Raw genomic sequence first — 27,377 nt, forward strand, 5'->3', positions numbered from 1 at the left:
ATGGAGGAGGCAGCTGTCCCCACCGTGGCCTCACGCCTCCAGGCTCTGGACGAAGTGAGGTGTGAAGGTTAAATGCATGTGCTTTCTCTTTCCTGGTGATTTGCAGGTTGGGGATTACTAGCTTGGCCATGGCTGAAGGGGAGGGAAAAGAATGTTGGTTTCTCCTTCCTGAGCACTGTTCCAGCCCCCAGGCTTTGGAGGGCCAGGGAGAGGAGGAGAGTGGAGCGCATCATTCTTGCCTGGCCAGGGGAAAGGAAATGAACGCATCCAGCAAGGAGCTGGCAAGGACCTTCCACGTTCTTCCACCTTCACTCCCAACATCGTTGGCCCCGTCAGATTTCCAGTTTCTACTCAAGAAAAGGAGACTCTGAAAACGGGTCAACCAAACAGGCAGGCGGATGGATGGGTGTGGTTTTAGAAACATTGCACAGTGTTTACTTACAAATTCTTCTCTGTCTGTTCAGTCAGGCCCACACCTGGAGCCAAGTTCGTGTTATTGGATATATAGCCTAAGAGTAAGAAATCGACATTCTAAACATTCTGTATAACACGGACTTCCTCAAATCTGGTTGCTTTTCACCACAAGGACAAGCCTAGAACATGGTGAGTGATGGTGATTTTCCTGGTGTTCCCCTCCCCTCCCTGATCCAAGGTGTCCAGGAGGAAGGACATACTCAGTGACTCTGAAGACCCCCTGATGGAGGAGGAGGAGGAGGAGGGGGAGGAGGAAGTAGGCAAGACTGGGAACTACTATTAGCAAATCTCTGCTATGTAAGCATTCCGTCTTGAATCCCTCCAACCCCGGGGAGGCGTCCTGCCCCTCCCCAGTTACCAGGTTCCCTCTCCCCATTCCTACCTTCTCCACCCTGAAAGCCAATCTACGTCAGACTTGACCTGTTTATAAATGTTGGGGGTTGGGGGGAGTCCTTGCCCTGAAGAGTGTAGTTTTCCCCAGTCCAGCTCTCTTAGAGAAGTTCCTGGCTCTGTGGGTCTTTAACTCCTGAATCCCACTGTCCTGCAGACTCCCTAGTAGGTTGTGAGGGCAGAGATTCTGGCGGCAAGCTGAGATGTCCCAATGAATGGTTCCATAGAAGCCACAACCCAGCTCTCTAGCTTGTCCTCCTGGGCTTCGTGAGATGTCACTCTGTCTGGCTGAAGGTGGGTGCTGCAATCAGCAGGGAGGCTGACACTAAACAGCTTTGTCTCTCTCACGACTAGCCCCTAAATGCACAGCTTCATTGCCAGCCTTTAGCAGGAAGGGAACTTGTTCAGCGAGCCTCAGGAGGTATGACTGAGGGGAGAAGGAAAGAGGAAGGAGGAAGAGAGCAACCAAAAGGAAAGGGAAGAGAGGCACGGACTGAGAGGAACCTTCTGGAATGGTCTATATCTGTTCAAGAATGAGGGCATCTCACCATTCTCCGTTTCAGGCTCTTGTGCTCACAGAGATTTTTCAAGAGCCAGATGTTTAAAAGTCCTGGCAGGGTTTTTGAAGTCGGTCCTGAAGGTTGCAGTTGAATTTACCCTGCCTGTTTTAGACTCACTGGAATCAACGGTTGGAGCCAGGAAGATCAGCTTCCCTCCAAAGGCAATGGAGGCATTCATCCACGAGCTGGGCTGAGGGTGGAGGATCCCTCGCAGTGTCTGTGCTCTCCCCTTTGTTGGGAGGGAGCACCTAACCAACTTGCTTAGTCGAGTTCCTCCTCATCCGGCAAGCCAAGCAGCAGAATGTAAATCCTCCTGGGATTTAAAAAAAAGTGGGCGTTCTTTCCAAAGGTATTGGACCTTCAATCTGAAGAATTTTAGAAACCTGCTCCCCAGCCATTGTCTTGGTAGCTTGCCTTCTTCTCCAGCGTCCACCATGCGACGCTAACATTTTCTTCTACTGGTCTGTTGTCAGGAATGGCTGGCCCTTGGGCATGTGATAATTTTCGAGGTAATGCTATGGGACCACAGATGTCACAGAACGGTAACTAACGAGGTACTCCTCTCACTAGCTCTGGGTTACTCAGGGCCGTGCCAGCAACGACCCTAGATACAAGAACAAGTGTTAGGAATGGATTTTGCGGGGACGTCTGGGTGGCTCAGGTGGTTAAGCAACTGCCTTCATCTTAGATCATGATCCTGGAGTCCCAGGATCGAGTCCCAGGATGGAGTTCCACATCGGGCTCCCTGCTCAGCAGGGAGTCTGCTTCTCCCTCTGACCCTCCCTCCTCTCGTGCCCCCCCAAATAAATAAATAAAATCTTAAAAAAAACAAAACAAAAGAAATGCATCTTGCCCTCTGGAGGCTTAAATCGGAGTGAAGGATATAGGATGTTTGCATGTGAGACACGTGAGGACAACAAGAGACGATATATGATCACAGGGGAAATGATGATGGCATGATAACAGCAGTTGCTCCCAGTTCTGGAGGGATAGGCCCCATGAAGGGCATGACATCTGTTCTCCCAACTGAATCCCCATAAACAACCCTACATGGGGAGGTTCTATTAAAATGTCCATTTCTGAGCCGAGGAAACTCAGATTTGCAAGGAGTGAATAATCCGCTATCACAGGTGATCAGGGCAGACGGAACTAAGATTTTATCCCCAACTTTTAATTTTGGAAACACTTCCAAACTACAGGGAAGCTGGAAGACTAGCATAGGGAAGGTTCACACCATCCCCCCTCCAGTCACCAAGTGTCCACTTCTTACTACATGTGCTCTCTCTGTCCATTCTCTGTCTCTCCCCCCTCTCAACATCCCTACCCATTTCTTTTCCTGACCTACTTGAGTGTGAATTGCAGACATCATAACAATTCCCCTCTGAATCCCTCAACACGGACCTCCTCGGAACCTCTTTTCTCACCAAATCCCGATCCAGCTATCCCATGGCAGAAACTTAGGCGGGATTTGAACCCTGCTCTGGCTCCCGAGCCCTTACCACAAGCGAGACAGGAGTTCAGTAGAAGAAGCCATCGGTGCAGTCTGGGAATTCCAGATTTTCTGTGGACCCTCGACTCCTGATTATTCCTAGCAATGGAAGAAAGGAGCTGGCTAAGTGATCACAAAACACGTGTAGTCAAAAAACAAAAATCTGAGAGTGGTGCCGGGGTGGCTCAGTTGGTTGGCTAGAGATCCCTGGGGTCTTGAGATCCAGCCTTGCCCTGGCCTCCTTGCTCAGCGGGGAGCCTGCTTCTCCCTCTCCCTCTCTTCCTCCCCTGCTCCTGCACTCACTCTCTCTCTCTCTGCCAAATAAATTAATAAAATCCTTTAAAAAAAATTCTGTGGTTTTTGGAGTGCATTCTATTTGATTGGGAGAGATTTGCATGGATTTTCCTTCCTAATTAGCTTCTTCTCTGGCCAGTATTAAAATGGGTCTTTCCTAAAAATAATAATAACAATAATAAAAACAATAAAGTAGGTCTTTCCTAACAACCCGCTGACGTGACAAGTTGAGGTGGACAGAAGTTATGCACTGATTAAACCATAATTGCAGAAAATCCATTAAGTGGGCAAGCCACATGTGAATCATAGAGAACTGACCATGAATTCTAGCTAGGCAGGAATTCTTGCTAGAAATCTTAGCCATGGGTGAGGATTAAGCATGCAAGGTGTAAATCTATTCCTTGGGCAGTTGTGTTCCCCCTCAACTACCAAGTTCAGAGGAGAGGGGCCTACGCTTTGCTCTGTTCCAGAGGGCCGCGTCTGTCCACCCAGTGAGATTTCAGAAGCCGGGTGTTGCCTATCTTGCTAAGACCCCTTGAGGGATGCGGACTTGGTTTTCTTTTTTCTTCTAACCGGAGAAGCCCTGTTTAGAAAGGCCGTCAGATTAATGACCCCCCTGAACCTGCACACAGGAGAAATCTTGACCTTTAGAAAGCCCTTGATTTCTCACAGTCATTTTAAAAAGCCCAAAGCCCGCATGTTCGTTTCCTTGGCTTTTCACAACGGTCACCAGACACTTTGCAAATCAAAATATTGCAAAATCAGATGTTGCCTCCACATCTCAGATGCCAGGGCAGAGACCCCTTTTTACTGAACTGGGGCTGGGAAAGAGGCCCCCACTGGGTCTTTCAGGCTGCAAGCCTTAGGTGGCACTTTTGCTCTTTCTCCAGTTCTCTTGGTTTTCTGCAGGTGCAACCCATCAGCGGTATCTCTGAATCCACCTAATGCAAACTGTGTTATAATGGGGATCCACTGTGCATACACGATCTTTGCTGGGGACTTCCATCCAAAGGGCATTGAGATTTTATAACTTTAAGGACCGTCATGCCCCTTTCCCTTTCCCTTTGTCTTTCCCTTCCCTCTCTCTTTTGGCTTTATGATTCCAGCCTTCCTTAGGGTGTAAATCATTTTCCTTAAGATTGAACGAGAACAGCTCAGAGGGGTCAAAAACAGTGTTCAGATTGAGGGCGGAATGTTTGCAACAGGGTACTTAAAATCCGCTTGGCCTCTCTCTTCTCCGCTCTGTCCCTCACGCCCCTCCCCCCTCCCCCCAGCCTGCAGAATCTAAAATGCCAGAAAGTGACTTGTTCACATGGCCTTCCCCAAGCCGATGGGTGTCCTTCTCTGCCCCGGGGTAAAGGTCTCGGCTAAGCCCAGAGGGCTTCCCACCTTGAGACTCCGCATACTCCTTAGCCCCGCTGGGATACAAACGGGCTAATACCGAGCATCTGGTATTTTGCACTGAGGATGCTGCAGTAGCGGGAAGTCGGAGGCAGAGGAAAAAGGGGAGTTAACAGTTCGCAGCCTTGTAAGGAACAAGCCCGGCCCTTTTTGGATCTAGTTCAGAAGACAGCGAAAGGCCTCGAGCAGAAACTTTATCTGGGTTTGTGCACCGGCCCGCGGGCGTGGGCTGTGCGTGCGGACCCCTGGCTGCCGAGCTGTCCCGCAGACATGCCCGCGGCACCCGCCCCGGGGTGGCGCAGCGGTTCCGAAGAACCATGGCTGGCTTCTATGCCTGCTTGAATAATCAAGAGTAAGTCGCGGGGGAGCCGAGGGTGGCGGAGCGCTTGGCCGCAGCCGCTGGGGCCTCTCCCCCGCCCAGAGTGGGGCGCTTCTTGCCGGAGGGGCCAGCCCGGAGTCCGCCCGGGAAGCCGGGGCTTGAACCCGTCGCCCTGGGGCAGCGCGCGCCGGGAGCCGGGCGCAGGTGGACGTGGGAAAGCGGCGCAGGCCGGGGGTGGGGGGTAGCGGGGTGCGGGCGCACTCTCTGCCCCCCCCACCCCTGGCCGCAGCACCTGGCTCACCTGAGTTGCCCTGGGCGGGCGGAGGGGGCTGGGCGGGGGAGGCGGGGCGTCTCGCTGGGGCCGCTGCGGTTGTCGATTGGTCGCCTCGCAGAGGGAAGGAGGGCCGCCGCGTAGGAAAGAGGTGGCCAAGCGGCAAAAGAGTTGGACCGAGGAGTACCGCTATACCCGGGGTCCCCTCCCCACCCCCCCAGCCCCGCACCGCAGGAGGCCCTACCTCTCTCCCAGGGCCAGGGTCGTCCGCAGCACCAGGGCAGCCTCCCCGGAGCACGTGACAAATGACTCGAGGGTCTGAGAAGGGACAGCAGCGCCACGAGGATGCTTCTATTCCAGGCGGGCGCGCAGCCAGAGAGACGAGGGCCAAGCTACAGGTTCCCACGTGCACGTGTAATAAACGTGCGTCCCCTTCAAATAAAGCGCCCAGCGGACTGGGATTTTACAAGGCTAATGTCATTGACTAGGGACACGGCTAAAATGACCTTCGCGGTGATCATTCATTCAGTGAAATCGTGGGTTTCAGTGACACCGAAGTGTTGGTTCTGGCCCTAGTCAGCAGCTGGCTGGGCTGAAAATACAGATATGGGGGGGGGTGTTGGGGAGACGCTGTGGCAAAAAGTGAGAGAGACAAAGACAGAGACAGGGAGAGACAGAGACAGAGAGAGACTGAGAAGAAGAAGAAGAAGAGAGAGGACAAAGGAAGGAAAGAGGGATGGAAAGCGCAGAATTTGGATGAGTGGAGAAAAATCACTTTAACCTTTCTGAGTTGTCTTCATTTTCTAAATTTGGTGCCAGCTGTGAAAGCTGTAGGCTCCCTGTTACTGGGTGGGTACGGACGCCACACCATTTACACTCGCATTGCACCCACAGGGGTATTTTGGGGTGTCATGTGTACTTACTGCGGACAGTGACAACAGGAAAAGATATTAAGCCAGACAGACCCACCTGTACTGCTCGTTAGCAGGAGTGCGAGGTATGTGACTATTCTCCAGGGCCATTCATTAAGCTGTCACTTTCTGAATCAGGGCCAGAAACTCACCTCGATCACAGCAGGTCTCCAATAGCACATGGCCCCCGCTGCTCTCTCCTCTCATGGCAAAGCACTGGACAGACAGAGACTGGCAGCCTCTGATGTGATTTTCCGGGGTATCCCCCTTTGGAGGTGGTTCGGGCAGGGAGGGTGGGGACACTGGCTGCCCCTTTCCGCTGTTGCCTCAAAACTGGCCCTGTAGGCTGTTCCTGTTGGGCCTGGAGTGTCTACCTGTGAAAAGTGCCCTTGGCATCTTTTTGAAAACCCCGCCTCTGGGGCTCACCTGACTGCCGTGCCCTTAGCCTCTGGCCTTGGACACACACGGTGGCAATGAGGGCGTTTTCTCTACGTAATTCACTGTGGCACCAGATGACAGAGAGGTTGGCCGTGGAGGCCTTGGGAGGCGAGGGAGATGGAGCCACTGCTGTGGGAAGTGGTAAGGGCAAGGTTATCGCTCCCAGGTGAGCGTCGGGCCCTTCTTCCCTGGCCCAAGAGTATTAGATTCTCCTGCTTGAACCAGGGGCCTTCCCCAGGGCCCCTTCATCCTGATGTCTGCCTTCCATGGAGGGTATCCAGGGCAGCCTGAGGCCTTTGGGGTGGAAAAGCGGCCCTCATGGACCAGCGGCTCTTCCTGTCACCCCGGCTGAAGGCCTGAGCTCATCTGACCGTTTACTGAAACAAGGCTGAAGGAACGGGAGACACCATAAGAAGGCATTTGAGGAGGTTAAGGAACCACGGTCTCTGTAAGTACGTGGATGGGAGTCCCTCGGGGGACTTAACGGGGAGAGAGACCCATAGACCTTCAAAAACATGGCGCACCTGCTCCTTGGGAAGCCGTGTGCTCAGCACTGCGGGAGGAACGCGTGCTTTCCTTTCCCACAGCCAAGCAGGCACGGTGTCTGACACAAGCATTTGGTGAAGGCGTGTTGTCGACTGAACCAAGATACCCTTGGGAAGCTTGTCTGCTTAGGGAGCGGCCAGCCCGGTAAAGGGCGGTCTGCAAGAGGTGGGGCGGGAGAGGTTTCGAAATTTCTTCCAAGCTCTACAAGATGCAGCCTCCCAGTCTCCATCCCCTCAGCACCTTCAACAAGAGGGGCTCCTAGAATCATAGCTTGGCCATATCAGGAGGGGAGCGCCCTTTCAAAGAACCCCAGTGGGCAGGACTTGGAAGTCGAAATGCGGATGCAAACACAAGTTGGTTCAGTTTTCTCTGCAGATCGCACTTGCGGTCCAGATTTTCCAGGTGTGGACGGTTATTTGATGAGTTGGAGGTGTTTGTTCATTTGTCCCAAGGCGACCGGTTTTGGTGTTTAAATTCTGAACTGGTTATGGTGGATATAGTTCTTGCTTGAGGTAACTAGCCAGTAAGTTCTGTTATTTTCACAGACATGGTGTGACAGTAGGGGACGGCAGGAATTTATCAAGGGATTTATGAATATGCTTATTGGTAGAAGGGACAAAAATACTAGTGGTCTTGAATTATGTGCCACCGTAATTATGTGCCAGTACATGAGGAGATGACAGAGATCACTTTTTTAAAAAAGTGTTTTATTTATTTATTTGAGAGAGAGAGAGAGAGAGAGAGAGAGAGAGAAAGCTAGCAGAAGCAGGGGGAAGATCAGAGGCAGAAGGAGAAGCAGACTCCCCAGTGAGCAGGGAGCCTGATGCAGGGCTCCATCCCAGGAACCCCCGGGATCATAACCTGACCCGAAGGCAGGCACTTAATCTCTTAACTGCTTAATTGACTGAGCCACCCAGGTGCTCCAAGCAAAAGAACTTTCTTAACCATACAAGATCCTATAATGGTGGCATGGGTGAAAATTTTTTTTTAAGATTTTATTTATTTATTTGACACAGAGAGATCACAAGTAGGCAGAGAGGCAGGCAGAGAGAGAGGAGGAAGCAGGCTCCCCGCTGAGCAGAGAGCCCGATGCGGGACTCGATCCCAGGACCCTGAGATCATGACCCGAGCCGAATGCAGCGGCTTAACCCACTGAGCCACCCAGGCGCCCCTGAAAATGTTTTTATTTTAAGAGTGAGGAGGATATCAGGCCCCAAAGACATTCAGTGATTCTCCTTGGGCCACACAGTCAACGACAATTCCAAGATCAGAATCCTGAGTACCCTGACTTGCAGCATAGAGCTGTGGTGTGTAGCATGTGCTAGAGGAAGGATCATCTTTTGAGCAGAGAACCAGAAGCATGCGCCCCCTCCTCCCCACCACCCCAGGATGCTGTGGGATCTGGCTGGGGCTGCTGCAAAGGCAGCTCGAGCCCAAGGCAAAAGAGTGAGCTAGGGCAACTTTGTTCTTGGTGACCCCAATCTCTCCAGTTATAGCCCCTTTCCTACTATGGCCCCCTTCCCACTCCAGGTGTTCTGAGCCTGAACATTTCCCTTCCCTCCCAGCCAGTCTTCTCTAAGCCTCTGCCGTCCCTAGGCTGTGAACTTCCCCTTGGCTGACACCCTGGCATCCTTGGTTCTGGGGGCTGGATCTCAGTCAAACTGACCTGCAATGTTGGATTCCTCCTGGCAATGTGCGTTTCCATAGGATTTCAATGCTTCTGTGCCACTCTGATGCTTGGTGGCCATCTCGGGGAGCTTGCCAGGGCAGTGGGCCCCTCATATCGTGCCAGTCGGCTTCTCCGACTCAAGAACCGAGTTCAGGATGGTGAGGCTTAGTGCTTTGGCAACAGGCATCTGACAGCCAACGGGGGTGTAGGTATTGTAGTGGATGGGCCAGCGGGCTCCCCTTGGCTGCAGACCTTCCCTGATGCAGACCAGTACGTACTGCTGCTGGAGACCAGAGACTACAAATACTGACTTTTTATGAGTTCTAGATGCAAGTTCTAGATGCAGGGGACCAATGCATTCCTTCTTTGCCCTGCGGAGGCCCCTGGCACCCAGAGGCTGGAGGAGGTCTCAACCCGCAGGTCCTTCCAGTAGCTGATGGTTTTGGAGCTGCTCCCCATCCACCTTCAACCTGTTCTCTTGTTCTCCTTCCCCTCCTCCTCCTCCTCCTCCTTTTTGTTTTAGAAGAAAAGCTGGGAAGTCCAGTTCCCTGGCAAGGGGCACAGCCTGGGTATTGCATTTTGCTAATCTGTGTTCTCCCTGTGGCATTTGCCTGAGGCAATTTCCATTCATGGAAGCTGTAGGAGAGCTGGTAGAGTGGCGGGTTCTAGTCTCCCAGCCTCTGGGGAGGCACTGTCCTAGGTGCCCCAGTCTCACCAGGGGCAAGTTCTTGAATAAATTACTTGCCCTATCAACCGGTTTACCAAAAGTTTGCCTTTTTGGACTATCTACAATATAGGTAAACTTTTTTACTCATAAAAATTCATTAGGAGGAAATTGTTTTAAAGCTTTTTTTTTTTTTTTTTTTAAGCTTTTGGAGATCTCTCTGAAGATGTCGTTGGCTTGGTTCATTTGGTCATTAGCAGTGTCCTGCGTGTTCCGTTTGCTGTAGGGAGGTTGAGTTTCCTCGAGAATACACTTAAAAATGTGGAAACGTGTGTTATTTTGTCAGGAACCAAAATTTCAGCATTTTATATGAGAATGTTCAGGCGGGTGTCATTTGAAGCCTTCGAAAGTCCATTTTGTGTTGAGCCAGCTTTAGCATTTGGGGGATTCTTTCGTTAATTTCTCAAGGGGCACAATTTTTGTCATTTATTATTTCTGGAAATCGGTAGCCAAAATGTGGTATGTGATCTGGTTGTTCCTGTCGTTTCCTAACTGATTTGCTCTTTTAACATTCTTCTAGTTTTTTAAACCAATCCAGTTGTAGCTTTCCTTTACAGATTTAAAAAAAAATATTTTATTTATTTATTTGTCAGAGAGTGAGAGAGAGAGCGAGAGTGAGCACACAAGCAGGGAGAAGGAGCAGAGGCAGGAGGAGAAGCAGACTTCCCACTGAGCAGGGAGCCCAATGCGGGACTCGATCCCAGGACCCTGGGATCATGACCTGAGCCAAAGGCAGCTGCTTAACCGACTGAGCCACCTAGATGGCTTCCTCCTTTACAAATTCATACTTATGGTTGGTGGCTAGGAAACTGGAGGACCTAATTGAACAGGACATTCCAGCAATCCTCTCTTGGCATCCTCACTCATGTTCTGTTGCTTCCAATGCCTTTACTCTTTTAATGATGTCTCCAATTAAAATCACCCATTCAATGCTAATTGCTGAAAACCCTGATTCAGTAGGAGACATGAGTTTGGGTGAAATAGCTTGTTTTCAGACGGTGAGGTTAAGCTAGTGAAAGATTGGTTACAAATACACTGGTAACCATAAACCAGAGGTTCTCAGCAGGGACATGGGGTCTGATCTTGCTCCACAGGGGACCGCATGACAATGTCTGGAGACACTGTTAGCTCTCACGACTAGGGGGAGGGTGTGCTACTGACATCTAGTGTGCAGAGGCTAGGGAGACCCTTGGGCATCTGCAGTGCTTGGGAAGAGTCTCCCCCATACCAACCAAGAATTTTCCAGTCCCCAATGTCATTAGTGTCAAGACTGAGAAACGCTGCCTTCCACTAATAATGGTTTGCCCAAGTGGAAGTCCAAAGACGAGCATTATCTAATAGAAGCTTCTATTGATGATGGAAGTTTCTGGGCTGTTCTGCCCAGTAACAAGAACCAGTAGCCACGTGTGGCTACTGAGCATTTGACGTGTGGCTGGTGTGATCAGGGAACTGAGTTTTTATTTTATTTCACCTAAACAGATTTAAAGTGAAACAGACACATGTGCCAAGTGGCTTCCATGTGACCAACTTCAGTAACTCCGTAGCCCTAGGCGTGCATGGCTCTGGGGCCAGACAGTCCTGAATCTGTGCTCACGGACCAACCACTTTCTTTGACAGTCTTGAGTCATCTAAACCTTCCGAGCCTCAGTTTCTTCATCTGTAAAACGGGGGTAATGATGCGACCTACTCCTTCAAAGCTGATGAATATTCCATGCAATAATGAATATTGCTCTTGCAAGAAAGCATGTAGCGCAGTGCCCAGTGCAGAAAGCATTTGAACGATGTTAATCGTTGCCTGTGACCTGTGGTCAGTATAGTAATGGTCGACATGTAAGTGGGACTTGCTCAGGGCTTCCAAACAAGATGTCGCCTGCGATATACTTGAAAGGCCACCTCAGAGGCAGGGCCCTAACTCTCGGCTCTCACTGCCTGACCACAGGTGTGCCTCCTTGGGCCTTGCTGTTCTCATCTGTGAAATGGGAATAAGAAACGCGATCGTCACGATATGCTACTTCCCTCACCCTCAATTGCTGGGAGGACCAAATGGCTCTGGGGGTGGTCTGAAGAGGACAGAGCCCCTATAAGTGTGAGATTTATGCTCTGAGTTTACACGCAAGAATGCTTTCACTTAGAGTCGGCACAGAAGTTCTTGGGAGAACTTGGGAAGTTCTTGGGAGAATTGTCATGCATTCGAAACAAGGGTGCCTGAATAGGGAAGGTGCACTGGAGAGCAGCGGGGAAACCAGGAGCTCCTCACAATGTCACGCTCCCAGGCTGCTAAAGATGGAGCAGGGCATCCGGCCCTAGGGGAGCAGGTGAGCCTTGAAGCAGCTCACAGCGGGCCATTCAAGCCATGCCCTCTGAGGGCATGACCAGCACGATGTCTAGCCTGAGAGCCACACATTCTGAAAATCCTGGGCACCATAGAGTGGAAATCACCTGACACTTTGGGGCCAGACATGGGTTTGAATCCTCACAGTATTACTTGCTAGCTGTATGGCTGTGGGTGAATGAAGGCCATAGCCTGCCTGAGCCTTAGTTGTCTTCTCTGTAAAATGGATATAAGGATTCCTACCTCCCAGGGTTGTCACAAGGATTGAATCAGGTAACTGATGGGGCCCATAGGTGGCCCTCAGTAAACAAGAGTTCCTTTGCTGTCTGATGAGCAAATGTTAGCCACTTAATCATCCCCTTTCTGTTCCTCTGGGATGGAAATAAAGTGAAAGTGCTGGCTGAGGGCCCTGGAAAACTGTTTAGGCCTTTCTGGAGAGGCGGAAGGGCAGAAGAGCAGTCTGGACCTTTTTGGGACAGGTGAGGGCAAAGGAAGAAAGTGCGGGGCTTTGAGTGAGTCACAAATACAGTGTTAAGGAGGAGACTGAGCAGCCTTGCCTGAACTTGGGAGGGCCCTGAAAGAAGTCCCCATGCTCTGTGTGCCCAGAGAGGGGCTTTCTGGGGACAGAGGGTTTCCCAGCATTGGGAATTTAAACTCCAGCCATATTCATGGCCAGCTGATCCAGTGGCGGCTCATGAGCAAAGGTCACATGTTGGACCCAGCAAACTTTGTACTCCCGCGGCCACCGGGCCCCAGCCTTCAACGCCACGGCCATTTTACAAAGCCCGCCACCAGGGGCCACCAGAGAGAGTATAGCTAACTGCAGGAAGTCTCATCCCATACTTTTCGGGAGAGCAATGGAGAACAGGGGACACAGGTCATCAATGCCATGGGATGAGAATGATGTTGAGAATAGCTAACAGGTCCTAAGGGCTGACTGTGTGTGACGCCCCATGCCGAGAGCTCTCTATGAGTTAGTTACCAAATCACCTGTGAGAACCGGACCCTTCTCTTTCCTGAGCACTGTTCTGATCTCTTAGTGCACAGCAGGTGCCCAAGAAACTTCTAAAATGAATGAGTCCTCACAGGTGGTGTAGGACAAAGGCACTACCCTTAGCCCCACTTCACGGATAAGGAGGTTTAGGTTTTGAACAGCTCACTGATTTGCCCCAGATCATAAGCAACTAACCGACAAGAGGCAGGATTCAAAGCTGGATTTGTGTAGCTCCACAGCCTAACCCTTTTGCAACTACATTATCCTTCCTCTTCAGAAGGTCAAGGTGCCAGATTTCTCTTTCTGCAAGAAAGGAAGGTCTGCATGGACACTACTGAATCACAGAATCAAGAACGTTAGAGAAAAACACGATATTGTGACCACCATACCTTCAAACTACCTACTCCCTCCACTTCCCAAATTCTGTCCCAAGACAGATTCATTTCATGGCTAAGGAAACTGAGGCATGGAGAAATTACACAATTTGTCCCAGGTCACACAGCTTGTGAAGATTATTATTAGTTTGCATTTCTGTCCTTTAAAAGGCTCAGAGCCTGAGAGGGAGAGGAAGAGTTTCTTCTATTGGGGCCAAGGCTAAATGGGAAAAAAAAAATCAACAAAGGATGCCATACTATTAAAGCAGCTTACTTGACTTTTCTTTTGAAAGTAGAAACATAAACCATTTCACTCATCTGATTTGAACATTTGAAGCTGTATTCCTTGTTACAAACACGACAAGATTATAACAATATAATTCATTTATCCACTAAAGCATAGAAGGGAGATGTTCAAAATGAGGAATGGAAACAAGAGGGGAGAAAAAGAAGAGATACAGGGCATGGGAACGTCTAGATATGGATTAGGAAAGAGCAACAAAGCAGCAGGCACTGTGTCTCACAAAAGATTGCTACTGAAGATTGCTCAAGTCATGTTGCATTCTTCCATCAATAGGGTCATTATCTCTTATTTTCTGTCCTGTGGACCTCAACGGCCAAGGACCAGCCTATCCTATAAGCTATGGGTCATGTTAGTTCCCTACCCTGCATCAGCTCTCGCTGCTTCAGATCTCCCTTTTCCCTAAGCTCAAGCATTCTGGACGAATGGAGAGAAAAGTAAGTCAAAGGGGGAGTCTCCTCTGATGTCCGTGGGGGTTGGGGAAAGGAAAGGGCCCTGGGAGCTGGGGTGCATCTGCCTACCCACAGGTTAAGCAGAGCCCAGAAGAGGAGGTAGAAGAGTCTGCTCCCCCTGAGTTTTCATAAAGCACACAGACAGAGTTTTCTATGTGAGTTCCCTCTTCATGCGTGCTACTTACAGTGTGTCTCCAGAAACCTCTAAGGGAGAGAAGTGGGGGGAGATCCCCACAAAGCCTCCATCCCCTGTTTTTGAAGAATATAGTTTTACTTTGACATATGCGGAATGTTTCCACTGTGCCCGTGGCTTCAGAAGCCCAAGTGTCAAAGACCTAAGACCTTATTTTATGCAGAGATGGCCTATGTTCTCTCTTTCAGACTCAGAGAAAGCAGGAAGGTCTCTGGGATGAGGTAGTTAGCTCCCCTATAGGGATGGGTTTCTGACTTGAGAAGATTTCAAAAATATATGTTTTGAAGGGGCAGAAAGAATGAGTGGGGAAGTTTAAGTCAAATCTCCTGCAACCCTGTGCAATTATTTTGTTGTTTTTTTGAAACTGAAGTGTAATTAACATACAGTGTTCTATTAGTTTGAAGTGTACAATATAGTGATTCAACAATTCTGTATGTTACTCAAGGATCATCGTGATAGGTGTGCTCTGAATTCCCTCTATTTCCCTACCCACCTTCCCTCTGTCAACCAAGTTTGTTCTCCGTATTTAAGAGCCTGATTTTTTTTGTCTCGGTTTTTTTTTTGTTTATTCGTTTGCTTTGTTCCTTAAATTCCACATATGAGTGAAATCATATGGTATTTGTCTTTCTCGGACTTATTTCACTTGGCATTACAACCTCTAGGCCCATCCGTGTTCTTGCAAATGGCAATATTTCATTCTTTTACAGCTATTATTTCCACATATATACATATATATGTGTGTGTGTATGTATACATATATATGTATATATAGATATAGATATCACATTTTCTTTATTCACTCATTTGATGGACACTTGGGGTACTTCTGTGTCTTGGCTATTGTAAATAACGCTGCAATAAACATAGGGGTGCATGTAGCTTTTCAAATTGGTGCTTTCATTACCCAGTAGTGTAATTACTAGATCATACAGTAATTCTATTTTGATTTTTTTTTTTCAGGAAACTCCATACTGTTTTCCACAGCTTCTGCTTTTTTAAATGGAAAAAAAATAGCTTAGGGGGTAGTTGGGTGGCTCAGTCAGTTAAGCAACTGCCTTCAACTCAGGTCATGATCTCAGGGTCCTGGGATCAAGCCCCATGTTGGGCTCCCTGCTCAGTGGGGAGTCTGCTTCCCCCTCTCCCTCTATGCAATCTCTCTCTCTCTTGCTTGCTCTCTCTCAAATATATAAATAATCTTTAAGTAAGAGACAAAGAAAAGAAAAAAAAATTGTTTTCTAAAAATCATTTCTAAACAATCAGAAAGTAGGAGAGTTTTCTGAAAATATTGACAGGATTCTGAAGGGTCTGTTCTGTAGGCTGGTCCCCTCTTGGCCAACTCAAGCTGGGCTTAGATGGGCCTCTCTGGCCTCTCCAGGAATGTACTGGGCATTTTCATCAATTATCTCAATGAATCATAAAATCCTAGAATGCCCAGGCTAAAAGGAATCCTAGACTCCAAGTCTAATTGAATCCTTTAGTTCTCAGGTGAGAAAACAGGCCCAGAAAAAGCACCCAACATGCCTAGGCCTCAGGGCTCAAGCAGAGCTAGGACATCAACTCTCCAAAAATTGCTGCGGGCCTCATTAAAGGGTCAAGTTTTAGAGATGTTTATTAGAAGAACTAAATACCTTCCTTTGTGGTCACAGTCCTCTCTAGATATCATTCAAGTTGCTTTTTCTTCACCATCTGGTCCTGCCATCAATGTCTTATGGCTTCCCACTTTGGCTTTTCTGTCCCAGTCATGCCCAGTATCCCATATGATTCACCGCAGTGTTTCCCTCAAAGGGGTTGCCTAGACCCTCTACATCAGGATTGCCTGGGAGCTTCGAAAGCAAGCAGGTCTCTCTCTGGGCCTGCCGCTGCCGCCAATGAGGAGTGAGACTCCCCCGGGCTGAGGAGGGCCCAGGTATCCATGTTTGACAGACAGGATGTTGATTCAAGCCCATTTCTCACACCCAAATCCCTACCTGTTGTAGTTGTTTTAAAAAACCTACTGTTCAGTGGGCACTTCCTTTGTCCCGGGCACGGCGCTCTTTTGCACACAGTATCTCCTTTATTCCTTAGATGCTGGCTGGGTCTTTCTCTGTCAGTCTCAAGTGGGCAGCAGAGTGGTGTCTGTGGCGGGGAGGGGCCAGGTGTCTCCCGCCCCCACTGTAGGGCTCCTCCCATGTGCTCCCCTCAGTGGGCCCTCTTCTTCTCCTAGGCCATTTTGACCCAAAATTCTTCAATTTTAAGGAAACTTAGGAGATAGCTGCTCTCCAGTTTCTCACTGCCACTCTCCTCTCCCCTGAGGTGGTGACCCTACTGGGAAGAGCTTTGCGCACCTCACTGACTTCTTCCAAGTGACAACCCTGTTCCTTTCCCTGCCAGGGAAGCGCGTGGCGGGTGGCAGGGAACGAATGGGCATGGGAATGTCTTGAGAAAACTGTGTGTTTTCTCTGCTTCTGCGGCCAAGAGTGAACACAGGAGAAGGGAACTGGGAAACTTTGTTCTGCCCTTGGCCATCTGGACCTTTCTCCCCTCCTCAACTAGCAGCCTTCTGGCCTGGCCTGGCTCCAGGAGAGCCAGGAGATCCTGGCTCCTTCAGGAGATCCCCACCTCCTCTGCCTTCCTGGTGTCAGGAATAGTGCCAGGCTCTGGGTCACTGTATTTTCTAGTCAGTTGCTGTCTGGTGTCCCCGGTTCCAGCACCTCTTCCCGTGGCCCCTTGGTATTGGTCCAGGAGCTTCTGACTTCTTTTGTTGGCGCTGGACCAAAGAGGTGGGACAGTCAGGTGTGAGAGCAGACTTGACCCTGGGGCAAAAGGGATGTAAGGGGAACAGGGGCCGCCATGCCTCATTGTCCCGAGCATATCTTCCTGGGCCAGGGTTCTCAGGCTCTTTCCGGTGGCCCAGGGTCTGTGGCTGTCATCTGTCCTCCCTGCCCCCACTCCCACCCCCAACTCACCTAGGCTGACTTTCAAGTAAGTGCCTCAGCGCTCAAGCTGACAACAAACTATTCTGCCCAGCAGAAGGCCCGTCTTAAGGTGGGTCTCATCTCTCAGGCCTTTCATGATTCCTCCAGCCTTGTGCTACTTTTAAGGGAGCCACCCACAAAATCACCTTCTAGAACTTTCTATGGCTACACACTTTCCATTCCCGGATTCTTCCACCTGCTCTTTCCCTTCCATCTCATCTTCCCTTGTTCTTTGACTTCGAGATCTTAGCTCTCTGGCTTAGTTTTGCTGTTCCCCTCCCCCCTTGGCAATGCACATTCGAGCTTCCTGTTCCCAGACTCTGGGGGCCTACAGACCTCTCTTCTATGTCGTCAGTACTCTAGAGTTTAGCCTTCGGGTCCTTGTCATAAAAACGTCACAAGAGAGCACGTGATAATTTAGTCTCACCACCTCACGTTACAAGTGTGGGAACTGAGGCCACAAAGGTAATCTGTCGGAAGGGCAGAATCAGGATCCAGGCCTTCTGATTCCTACTCAGAGACAGTTCTCAAATGTTTCACGTGTGCTTGTTTCTCGTCAGCAGGGAGTAGGTAATTTTATGTAGATCACATGGGCCCTGGAGTCAGACGACATCGCCTTGCCTGTGGACTTGCCCGTGGCCCTCAGCAGTTACTTAGCCTTTCGGGATCCTCCCCACAAAATGGGGAGGATCAGGAATCAATAGTACCCAATAGTACCCACCTCATAGGATCGAATGAGCTGATGTGTGCCCACATTAACTGTTCCGTAGGTGCTAACTTCTGTATTTCGTCACTGCAACTCCGAACCCATAGTAGGTCTGCAAAAAGACTTTGGGGTAGCAAAGAAGAGGGGCTTTGGGAAAGACAGTTCTGACTTTGTGGCCTGGTTCAGAGGGAGTGATTCCAATGGTGGGGATTCAAGGCCATGTGGAAAGAGCAGGCAATGCCATGGCTAGGGGAAAAGGAGAGACTTGGGAATCAGGGAACCTTCGGGTAATCCCTCCTGTGACTCTAAGTGCACCCCTGCCTCTGCCTGGCTGTAGTGCTGTCTGCGGGGTTAAGGGCTAAGGAAATCTGGGGTCTCGGGCTCTCAGATATCACCTTGATCAAGAATGGCCAGGGCTCTCAGCTTCTTGGGTGCATCTTTATTTCAGGGGGCATGTACCCTTTGGGGACAGCAACCTCCCCCCCAGGCCCCACCCTCTCCCCGTTAAGGCACAGTGTGTCCAGAGACCTCTGTTCCCTGCCCTTCGGAACTGGGAGGCCAGGGCTAGTTATCATAACCATGAGGCAAAGCTGAGACTGCGTCCCCTGGCCCCCACCCAGTGGGCTTAAAGGTCCTTAAGATGAAACCAAAAAGCTACAAGTTGCCTTCGTCAAAGGTATGGATGGTGCAGCTTGGCATGGGGGGGCTTATTCCTGGGATCTGGTTTTCTCCCCCCTTTAGCTCTCCTACCTCCTCCCCCACCCCTTGCAAAAAATGACTACCTGTGTCTCATCTTCTAGGGGTCTTTCGAATTCAAAGGTCAGGAAGCCTCTGGGCTGTAGCCCACAGGCTCCAACCAGCCCTGGAGAGCTCATTCCCTGCACCAGGGCCACCACCTCCTTTCTTCTTTTGCCTTCCTTCCCCCCCTTGGAGAGTTTTCCCCCCCCCCCCCCCCCCGCCAAACTGATGGATTATGGATCGCTAGAAGCTGTATTAATACCAGCTGTATTAATACCAACTGCAGCAAATACCTCATAAAATAAAAAGCCACAGACACACTCTGCTTGGGATGGGCTTGAGCGCTGACAGAGAGGTCGGGTGCAGAGCCCTCGGCGTGCAACACACACTTGAAGCTGTGAAATCCATCCTTGGGGCCCCTTGACTCAATCCTGGCTCTCCCCTGAGTCCCCCAGGGCCCCCATGCTTCCTGCTCCCCTGGCTGGTACCCTACTCCCGCCTGGCAGTCCAGGGGCCCATGCAACAGACATGTTCCCTTCAGCACGTGCGAGAGCTCATTGCAATACGTGGGGCTAGTGAGCCGTTGGGGGCAGGATTCTTTGTTGTTAAACTGGCCCACAAATCTTGATCCAGATGTTAGGGGCGGAGGGTGACTCAGCTAGTTGTCCTAGTTTGGGGTTCTGTCATAGGCCAGCATGTGAGATTCTCTGGGGGCAGGAGTGGGGGGGTGCATTTAATGTTTATCAGATTTTGCCAAGTTTGGAGGAAGGGGAGGGTGGTGGTTGAACTTCGGGCTCCCCGGAATCTTCCAGAACTGGGTTTGAGTCCTAGTTCTATTATTCCTTGTGCGACCTTGCACAGATGACCTCATGTCAGTGAGACTCAGTTTCCCCATCTGGGAAACAGGAAGGGACATAACAGTGCCCAGCTCACAGGGCTGTTGTGAGGCTTTAGTAAAGAATGCACGTAAAACCAGTTTTCACAGTGCTTACCTGGCACAGAGTAGGGCTCCGCAATTTCATTAACCCAAGGCTAACTGCTATCACTTGCCCCTGACTGCAAGAACAGAGACTTTAATCGTAGGATATGTGGGCTGACGAGACATAACGAGACTCCCCATCAGTTAGGCTCTGGGGCCACTGGAAAAATGGCGGAAAGAAGCTTTCTGGCCGAGCTCTTTACATGTGCAACCCTTGGAGGATGGAAGGTGTTAGAGGTGGCCTGGGTTGGGTCTTTCTGAGCTCCTACTGGCTTATTCGGGGGGGGGGGGGGGTGGGGTACAATGGGGAGGGAGGAAAAGCAGACATGGAGGCAAGGTAAAGAGCTTTTAAATGGAAGCCTTGGAGGAGGACAGGGCATGAAGAAGGAAGAAGAAGGAAGAAGAAGAGGAGGAGGAGGAGAAGTTGCAACCCAGGGCAGCTGTTGTAGCTGTTCCCCTAGGATAAGGGGGGCATCTTTCCTCTTGCTGTCTTCTGGTGGTGGGACGTATCTCCACAGAAATTCTGAGCAGTCTTCCTGCTGAGACACCTGGTTTTGGGGGGCCACCTCCAGTCTCTGGGACAAAGCTCCACACTCCCAGGCTGATGATCAGGGTGCTAAGAGATATTCCTGAAACAGACTTCCCTATCTATGGTAGGGATGTGGAGGGTGGCAGGCTTGCATTTTTCTCTGGCCTCCTTGAGTGGGAGAAAGGCCTGGGTGACAATTTTTCTAGAGCAGGTGTCCTTGGCAGGAGTACCCTAGAGCATGTTTAGACATCTGTTTGACAGTTGTGGCAGTCATACGCCTGTAGGCATGGGTGTGGAGTGTAGAGAAGTAACCATCTATCCCTCATCTGTCTTCCTCCTGACACCTTTGGGCACTCAGAGGCATGGCTTTGTGGAAGTCACTGAAGATGTCACTGAAGGTGGCCTAAGGCTCCCTGCCTTTTTTTAAGATTTTATTTATTTATTTGACAGGCAGAGATTACAAGTAGGCAGAGAGGCAGGCAGAGAGAGAGAGAGGAGGAAGCAGGCTCCCTGCTGAGCAGAGAGCCCGATGCGGGGGTCGATCCCAGGACCCTGGGATCATGACCTGAGCAGAAGGCAGAGGCTTTAACCCACTGAGCCACCCAGGCGCCCCGGCTCCCTGCCTTTAAAGCCATGCTGCACTTCCTGCTTCCAGCAGCTCTCCAGCCAAGGGCTCTCTGAGCCAGACTAAATGGCCATCAGGATTGTTTCCCTCCACCCAGGATATAGGCAAGCAGAAGTTCTAGAGCTAACTGGGCTGGAGGAAGGGAGCAGAAAATCCCGAGGGCTGCTTACCAAGTTCTGTGTTTCATCTTCTGTGGCTCTAAACCTACCCTGCTTCTGCCTCCTTCCTCAACTAGAGCTGGCTTGTATTCATTTTCTATTGCTGTGTAACAAGTCATCTGCGTTTCCGGGTCTTGCACAACATGGACGTACCCCTTCCTGGTGTCCGGGAGTCAGGTGTCCCGGCACTGTGTACATCAGGGCCTCAGCTGTGGCTGAGGACTCATCTGAAGTCAGAGCTTTTCTTCTGAATGGGCTGGTGTGTGGCAGAATTTAGGCTTTGGAGATGGTAGGGCTGAGGTCCTCTGAGGCTTGGTTCTCAGCTACTGGGGGCCACCTGCTAGGCCCTGCCACGTGGTCCTCACACCCCATGACATAGCGGTTTGTTCCTTCAAACCCAACAGGAGAGTGTCTCCCATGGCTTAGAATCTCTGACTTCTCTATCTGACCTCTGGACACACTTTTTAAAAAGAGCTTACCTGATTAGGTTAGGCCCACCCAGACAGGGCACGCCCACTTAGAATTCTGCCCACCACAGACTCTACTTCTTTTTTTTTTTTTTTAAGATTTTTATTTATTTATTTGACAGACAGAGATCACAAGTAGGCAGAGAGGCAGGCAGAGAGAGAGAGAGGAGGAAGCAGGCTCCCTGCTGAGCAGAGAGCCGGATGTGGGGCTCGATCCCAGGACTCTGGGATCATGACCTGAGCCGAAGGCAGAGGCTTTCACCCACTGAGCCACCCAGGCGCCCCCACAGACTCTACTTCTGAAAAGCGTTTCAGCCTACTCGGTTATTTTCTACAAAGTGAGCCCAGCTGCTTTCCATTAGCATTCCCCACACTGGGAAGGTGGCAAAGCTGTCAAGCAAAAATCTGCTGAACCCTTGAAGTTGAACTAGGCTGTAGTTAAAAAATTTCAATGACCTTGGAAGACAGGCATTAGTCCCTTGTTGTTTCTCTCCTTTTTCCCCCCCATAGAGCCCTTGTTTAGCCCTCAAGTCAGACAGTCTGAGAAGCAAAAGAGAACTGTGAGGCCTAAGCCTCCAGGGTTGGCCAAGGGCAGGTAGGCATTTAAACGATGACTGATAATGAAACTTTATATCCCTGCTGGGCCAGCCTTCCTGACAACCGTTATTACATGATTTTACGCTCCCTGGAAGTGGTTCTGAAGGCCTCTCATTTACTGGATAAAAATGTCCTTTATTTCATCTTTCCCTATTCAACTTGCCAGCTTTTTCGTGGATTTCGTGCTGAGGGGATTTTTTCCCACAGTGTGTTTTGTATTGTCCCAGTGTGTTTTAAAAAGGGGACCGCTTTCCCTACTGATTTCCTGTTTGTTGGGGCAGCACCCCCTACTCCCTGCTCTAGTGTTCACCCATCCAGAAAAACACGCAGCGCGCGCCTCCCGTGCACCTGGCCTCGTTCTAGGTGTTGGTGACATCTGGAGAGGCAAGACATGGTCCTTATCTTCAAGGAGAGATCAGGTGGGATGGAAACATGCACAAAGGGCCACGAGCATGGGGCACGGGTGGTGACCTGTGAGCTGGGTCTGGAGGAAAGGGTAGGATTTTAAGGATGTGGGGATGAAAGAGTTGACATTCTAGGCCTAGTGGACAGAGCATCGAACTTGACAGCGTATGGTGCATCTGGGGAATGATGGGCAATTCTGGATGTGAGGGTATGAGTGGGGGATGGACTTCGGGTACAACGGAAGAGGGGTAGGGGACACCAGATTGCCGAGGACTTCAAGAGTCAAGGACTTGGCTCCCATCCTGCTGGAAGCAGGAAGTTGATAAACTAGTTGAAACCAGGGAGGCTCACGGTCAAGCTGGTATCTGAGACCAAACATTGTGACTTTTTTGAGAAACCAATGAAATGATAGCATTTTTGCTAAATATCATACACAAAAGTACAGAGCAGAGGAGGTGGCCCAAAGGCTGCTCTTAAAGAGGCTTGGTATAATGAAGGAACCAATACACCTTAGATTTATATTAGCTGTCCTAAGACACGTGAAACAAATACAACAATGGGCACCTCGGTGTCTCAGTTGGTTAAGCGACTGCCTTCGGCTCAGGTCATGATCCTGGAATCCCAGGATTGAGTCCCACATCGGACTCCCAGCTTCATGGGGAGCTTCTCCCTCTGACCTTCTCCCCTCTCATGCTCTCTCTCACTATCTCTCTCTCAAATAAATAAATAAAATAAAATAAAAAGAAATACAATGATGCCTCTGTGGATGGGGGGGGGGTACTTGGGAAGCAAAGCTCTGGTTAATAAGGTCAGCCCGAGGGCGAGCAAAAAGGACTTTTGCCCGTGGTGGAGGGCTGTTAAGTAGACGGAGGCAGGGTACCTGTTCCTGAAGCTTCCTCTGTGAGGTCCTAGGCTTAGCCCAGCTACAGGCTAAGGGCTCCCCATCCAGGGTTCTTGTGGCTGGGACATGTAGGAGTGGATTCTCTACACTGAGGACAGGAGGGGCCTGAGCGTGCTTCGTTCTGCATAGACAAACAACCTAGGAGCAGGCCCCACCTCACTCAGCGAGAAGGAAGGCCCTGCAAAGCTGGGAAGACAAGGGGATCCCTCCCCCCGGATAAGTGCTCCTATAGCACGCCTCTACTTCTAAGACATTTCTGACCACAAAGATGGCTCCTGTGTTACTTCCCTTTCTTTTACTGAACTGAGGCATCCGTGCACCAAACATTTGAGTGCTTGCTGTGTGCTGGGTACCATTCTAGGGGCTGGGAGATCCAGTGATGGGCAAAATACACGAGGTCCCTGACCTTTTGGAATTTACCTTCTACTAGAGAAGACAGACAAGAAAGTGAATTACTATAGAATATGATTTTAAGTACCACTGAGGGCTGTAAAGGTGTTAATAAAGAACCATGTGATGGAGAGAAACCATAGGCTCCAGCCAGGATAGTCATGGAGGTCTTCTCTGGGAGGGAACATCTGAGCTGACTTGAAAGCTACAAAGGAGCCAGCCATGGAACTAGTCAGGAGCTTTCCGGGCAAAGGGAGCAGCAAGTGTGAAGGTCCTGAGATCAAAAGGGGCTGGGTATGTTGGGTGAGAAGGCCAGTGAGGCTGCAGCAGAGGGAGGCAGGAGGGAGTTGGCAGGATTGGTGGTCAGGGGGGCACGAGCATGGGGCCAGATCACATAAAGTCCAGGGGTGGAGGTGGATAAGGAGCTGAGACTTTGAGCGTGCTGGCAAGCCACTGGGGGGTTTCGAGCAGGGGGCTGGTAGGACTAACATGGCCACCGTGTGGAAAGTAAGGAGGCAAAAATGGAAAAGAGAGGAATCAAGAGCTCCCAAATTTCAGTCTGAGCATTTAGTTAGTGGCATTTTTCAGAGCTGGGGAAAACCGGGGTGGGGGGAAAAGTGAGTATGAGGGGAAGCAAGAGTTCCATGCAGATGTTGGCTTGGCAGTTGGTTATAGGGCTATGTAGTACAGAGGTGTATAGATGGTACTTCAAATCTGAATGAGATCATTTAGGATGTGGTAGCCACTAGTCACTAGCACTTGAAATTGACCAGCTCAAATTGAGATGAGCCGTATGTGTGAGATGCTAACTGGATTTCAAAGAATTAGCATGGAAAAAAAAAAAAGTTAAATATTCCCTTGCTATTAGTTTTATGATGATTACCTGTCAAGCCACTACTATTTTGGTTCTATTGAGTTAAATAAAATGTGATAATGTTTGGGCTCTGCTGAGGTCAAAGTAACCCCTCCCCCCATTTTCTTTTACTTTTTAAATGCGACCAACTAGGAATTCTGCAATGGCACATGTGGCTTGCAGTGGTGGCTCACATTCAGGTTTCTACCAAGGAAGAGGTCACAGATAAAGAGGGCCAAGGACAGAGGCTTTAAGGGCTACAACATTTCAGATCCAGGGAGAGGAGAAAGATAATGCAAAGGAGTTTGAGAAGAATCAGCCAATGAGGTTGGAGGAAAATCAAGGAGTATGATGGTCAAAAAGGCAAAGTGATAAAATTGTACAAAAAAGAGGGCGTGTCACATGTTGCTGGGAAGTCTGGGAACCCACTGTGGCATTCAGTTAAGAGCTCTTTTGGTAGAGTCCTTTGGAAGGAGTTTGGGTTGGAAGCCTGAATTCACTCTCTGAGCCCAGGACACTAAGAAGTGAAGACATCAGGATAGTAAGTATAGATGACCCAACTTTTAAGTTTTCCTTAAAAGGGACAGGGAGAAATGGGGTGGTAACGGGAAGAGAATTTCAAATCAAGGGGAGGCATGTGTGTTTTGCTGTGGTGGTTTGTTGGTTGTTTGGGTGGTTGAGACAGGGAGACAGCTCAGCTGATGGTGGTGTTGTCTATAGTGCCCTTGGGATTCACTTAAGAGGGTGAAGCAAGAAGGATGGGAGACGGTCTACCCTTGAGGGTTAGTCAAATTGAGAAATTCTATTAAGTGCTCTAAGGGATTCGGAGACTGCCAAGATGTCCTCTTGCTTTGTTCTCTCTCTTGGCTTCTATACTTTTCTCTTTGTTGTTGCTTCGCTGTCTTCTGCCCCCGCCTGTGTTGGGTTAAGGACAATAACCAGGACCATGGTCTGGTAACTTGGAAAACATGCTCCTTTTCTATGGACTTCTCCAAAGCTCAGAAAGAGTTTATTTCCCCAGTGTCTAAAAAGCCTTCTTTAGTCTTGGTTGGGGGGAGGGATGCTGGTATGTTTTTAAACTGGCCCAGGAGCTCACCCATGATGTGAATTGCCGCTGGCCCAGGAATTCTCCAGTCCTCCCTTGGAATTTCTGAGGCAATTCTGAATTTCTCCATCCCTTTGCTCCTCCTAAATCTCCAGGTGGAACGTGTGTGTGTGCGTGTGTGTGTGTGTGTGTGTGTGTGTGAGAGAGAGAGAGAGAGAAAGAGAAAGAGAAAGAGAGAGATAGAGAATTTGTGAGTGTTGTATGGGCTTGGGATTAAGTCATCTGCAGGCAGAACTGTGATATTGGTTCATTAGAGTTTGAGTGACTTGAACATAGTGTCAATACTTTTCAGCCAAGGCCGGCCGAGACACACCTGTCATCGAACGAGTTGGGTTTATTACTCACCACGGTAAGAAAGAACACACACCCTGGGAAATCACAGGACTTCAAAGTGAGAGGGTCTGAAGCCATCTTGACAGCAGGGCCCTGTCAGCCCTCACCGTGGTTTGGAAGCATTCGCTTTCCAAGGCCTCAGTCACTCTTGCTGGTGACCTCTCAAGTTGGCCTTAACCTCAGAGCCCACGGGCATCCCTCTCTACTTCCGGAGATGTATGGGTGGGGGGTGGGGGCGCATGTGGCTGGGGGCAGGACAGGACCCGCCTGGAATCCATCCATGAGATAGCAATGGCAGTTTGACTATGTCTGGGGGCTGAGCAGATTGGGGGTGGGAAAGGGGCTCCAGAAACTACCTAACCCCTACTTGATGGTCCTTCAGCTAGTCAGATCAAGACCCTTGGGGGATTTCTTATGAGGCCAGTCTCTGCCTGCCTCTCTACAGCTTCCCATGAATATAGCATCCTTTGTCTGGGCTAGGGTGCTGCTCAGATTCCCCCTCCCCAATCCACATAAACTCCCATAAAAAATTTCAGTTTTGATTTTTAATGATCTGGTTATCCACAGACAGGTTTCCCTAGACCTGTCAGCCACCCCAAGCTTTTGCTAAAAGGTTAGATTGAAGGGAAAATTTACAGCCGATGCTCAATCGATTATCTGTTCTGGTGGAGACGGTTGATACTCCCATGACATAGAATCAGAGTCATGGGAGAATTAGCCTTTTGATGGTCACTTGGATGGCTTCCCATTTTGGGCTATTTAAAATGATGCAGTGATGAATTCTTGCATGTATATGTCTGTGTATTTGCCTGTTCTAGACATTTCATATACATGAAGTCATGATCTTCTTTTTAAAGAAGGGTAATTCTCTCTCATGGCAATTCTTTTGGTCTGGTTTTCCTTGAATGGTTTAAGAATCTAATGGAAGGATAAGGAGTGAGGTAAAATGAGTGTGTTATGCCCAGGACATGAAGTGATGATCTTTTGCTTTTTCACTCAATATTTTCCTTTAGTGATCCTACTATGGCTGAATCCCTTAGTGAGGTTTCTGGAAGTCTGGAAGTTCTGGAGGCCAATGATGAGGGTAAGTAGCCCAGTGGAATCGTGGAACTAGATTTGTTTACTGTGTTTAACCCCTAGGAAAAAAAAATGAAGTCACAAGCAAGCAAGTTCCTATCAAATTTCTAATAACATTAGACTCAGTCTGCATTTACTTCGCAATTTTGGGGTCTCTTTTTTGGGGGATCCGTCTCTGATGTCACAAGGTTTGTCTGAGGCCCTGTAATCTACTTTGGGGATGATTACCAGTTTCTACTTACTAAGGCAGGAAAAGTATTTCTGCTTAATCAGCAAAAAAAAAAAAAAAAAAAATGGAGCAGAACCATGATCTGAGAGATTCAACTGAGGTTTTACTGTAGATATAATCCAGATTTAACCAACAAATTTACGGTTTGTAGAATAAAGAGGAAATACAAAAAAAAGATGTCACCGTAGGCCTCTGTTAA

General features: G+C 49.5%; 1 protein-coding gene across 1 annotated transcript in view; it reads left to right on the forward strand.

Annotated features, from left to right (window-relative positions):
• KIAA1210 (KIAA1210 ortholog) overlaps positions 1 to 27,377 on the forward strand; it is a 74,058-nt gene continuing 46,681 nt past the window's right edge. Inside the window, exons 1-3 of the mRNA XM_059385189.1 lie at positions 1 to 59; positions 4,769 to 4,960; positions 26,886 to 26,956. Of these exons, the coding sequence (XP_059241172.1) occupies positions 1 to 59; positions 4,769 to 4,960; positions 26,886 to 26,956 (322 nt within the window). The remainder of the gene's footprint in view (positions 60 to 4,768; positions 4,961 to 26,885; positions 26,957 to 27,377) is intronic.

This window comes from Mustela nigripes, chromosome X (genome assembly GCF_022355385.1).
Source record: "Mustela nigripes isolate SB6536 chromosome X, MUSNIG.SB6536, whole genome shotgun sequence".
Classification (NCBI taxonomy): Eukaryota; Metazoa; Chordata; class Mammalia; order Carnivora; family Mustelidae; genus Mustela; species Mustela nigripes.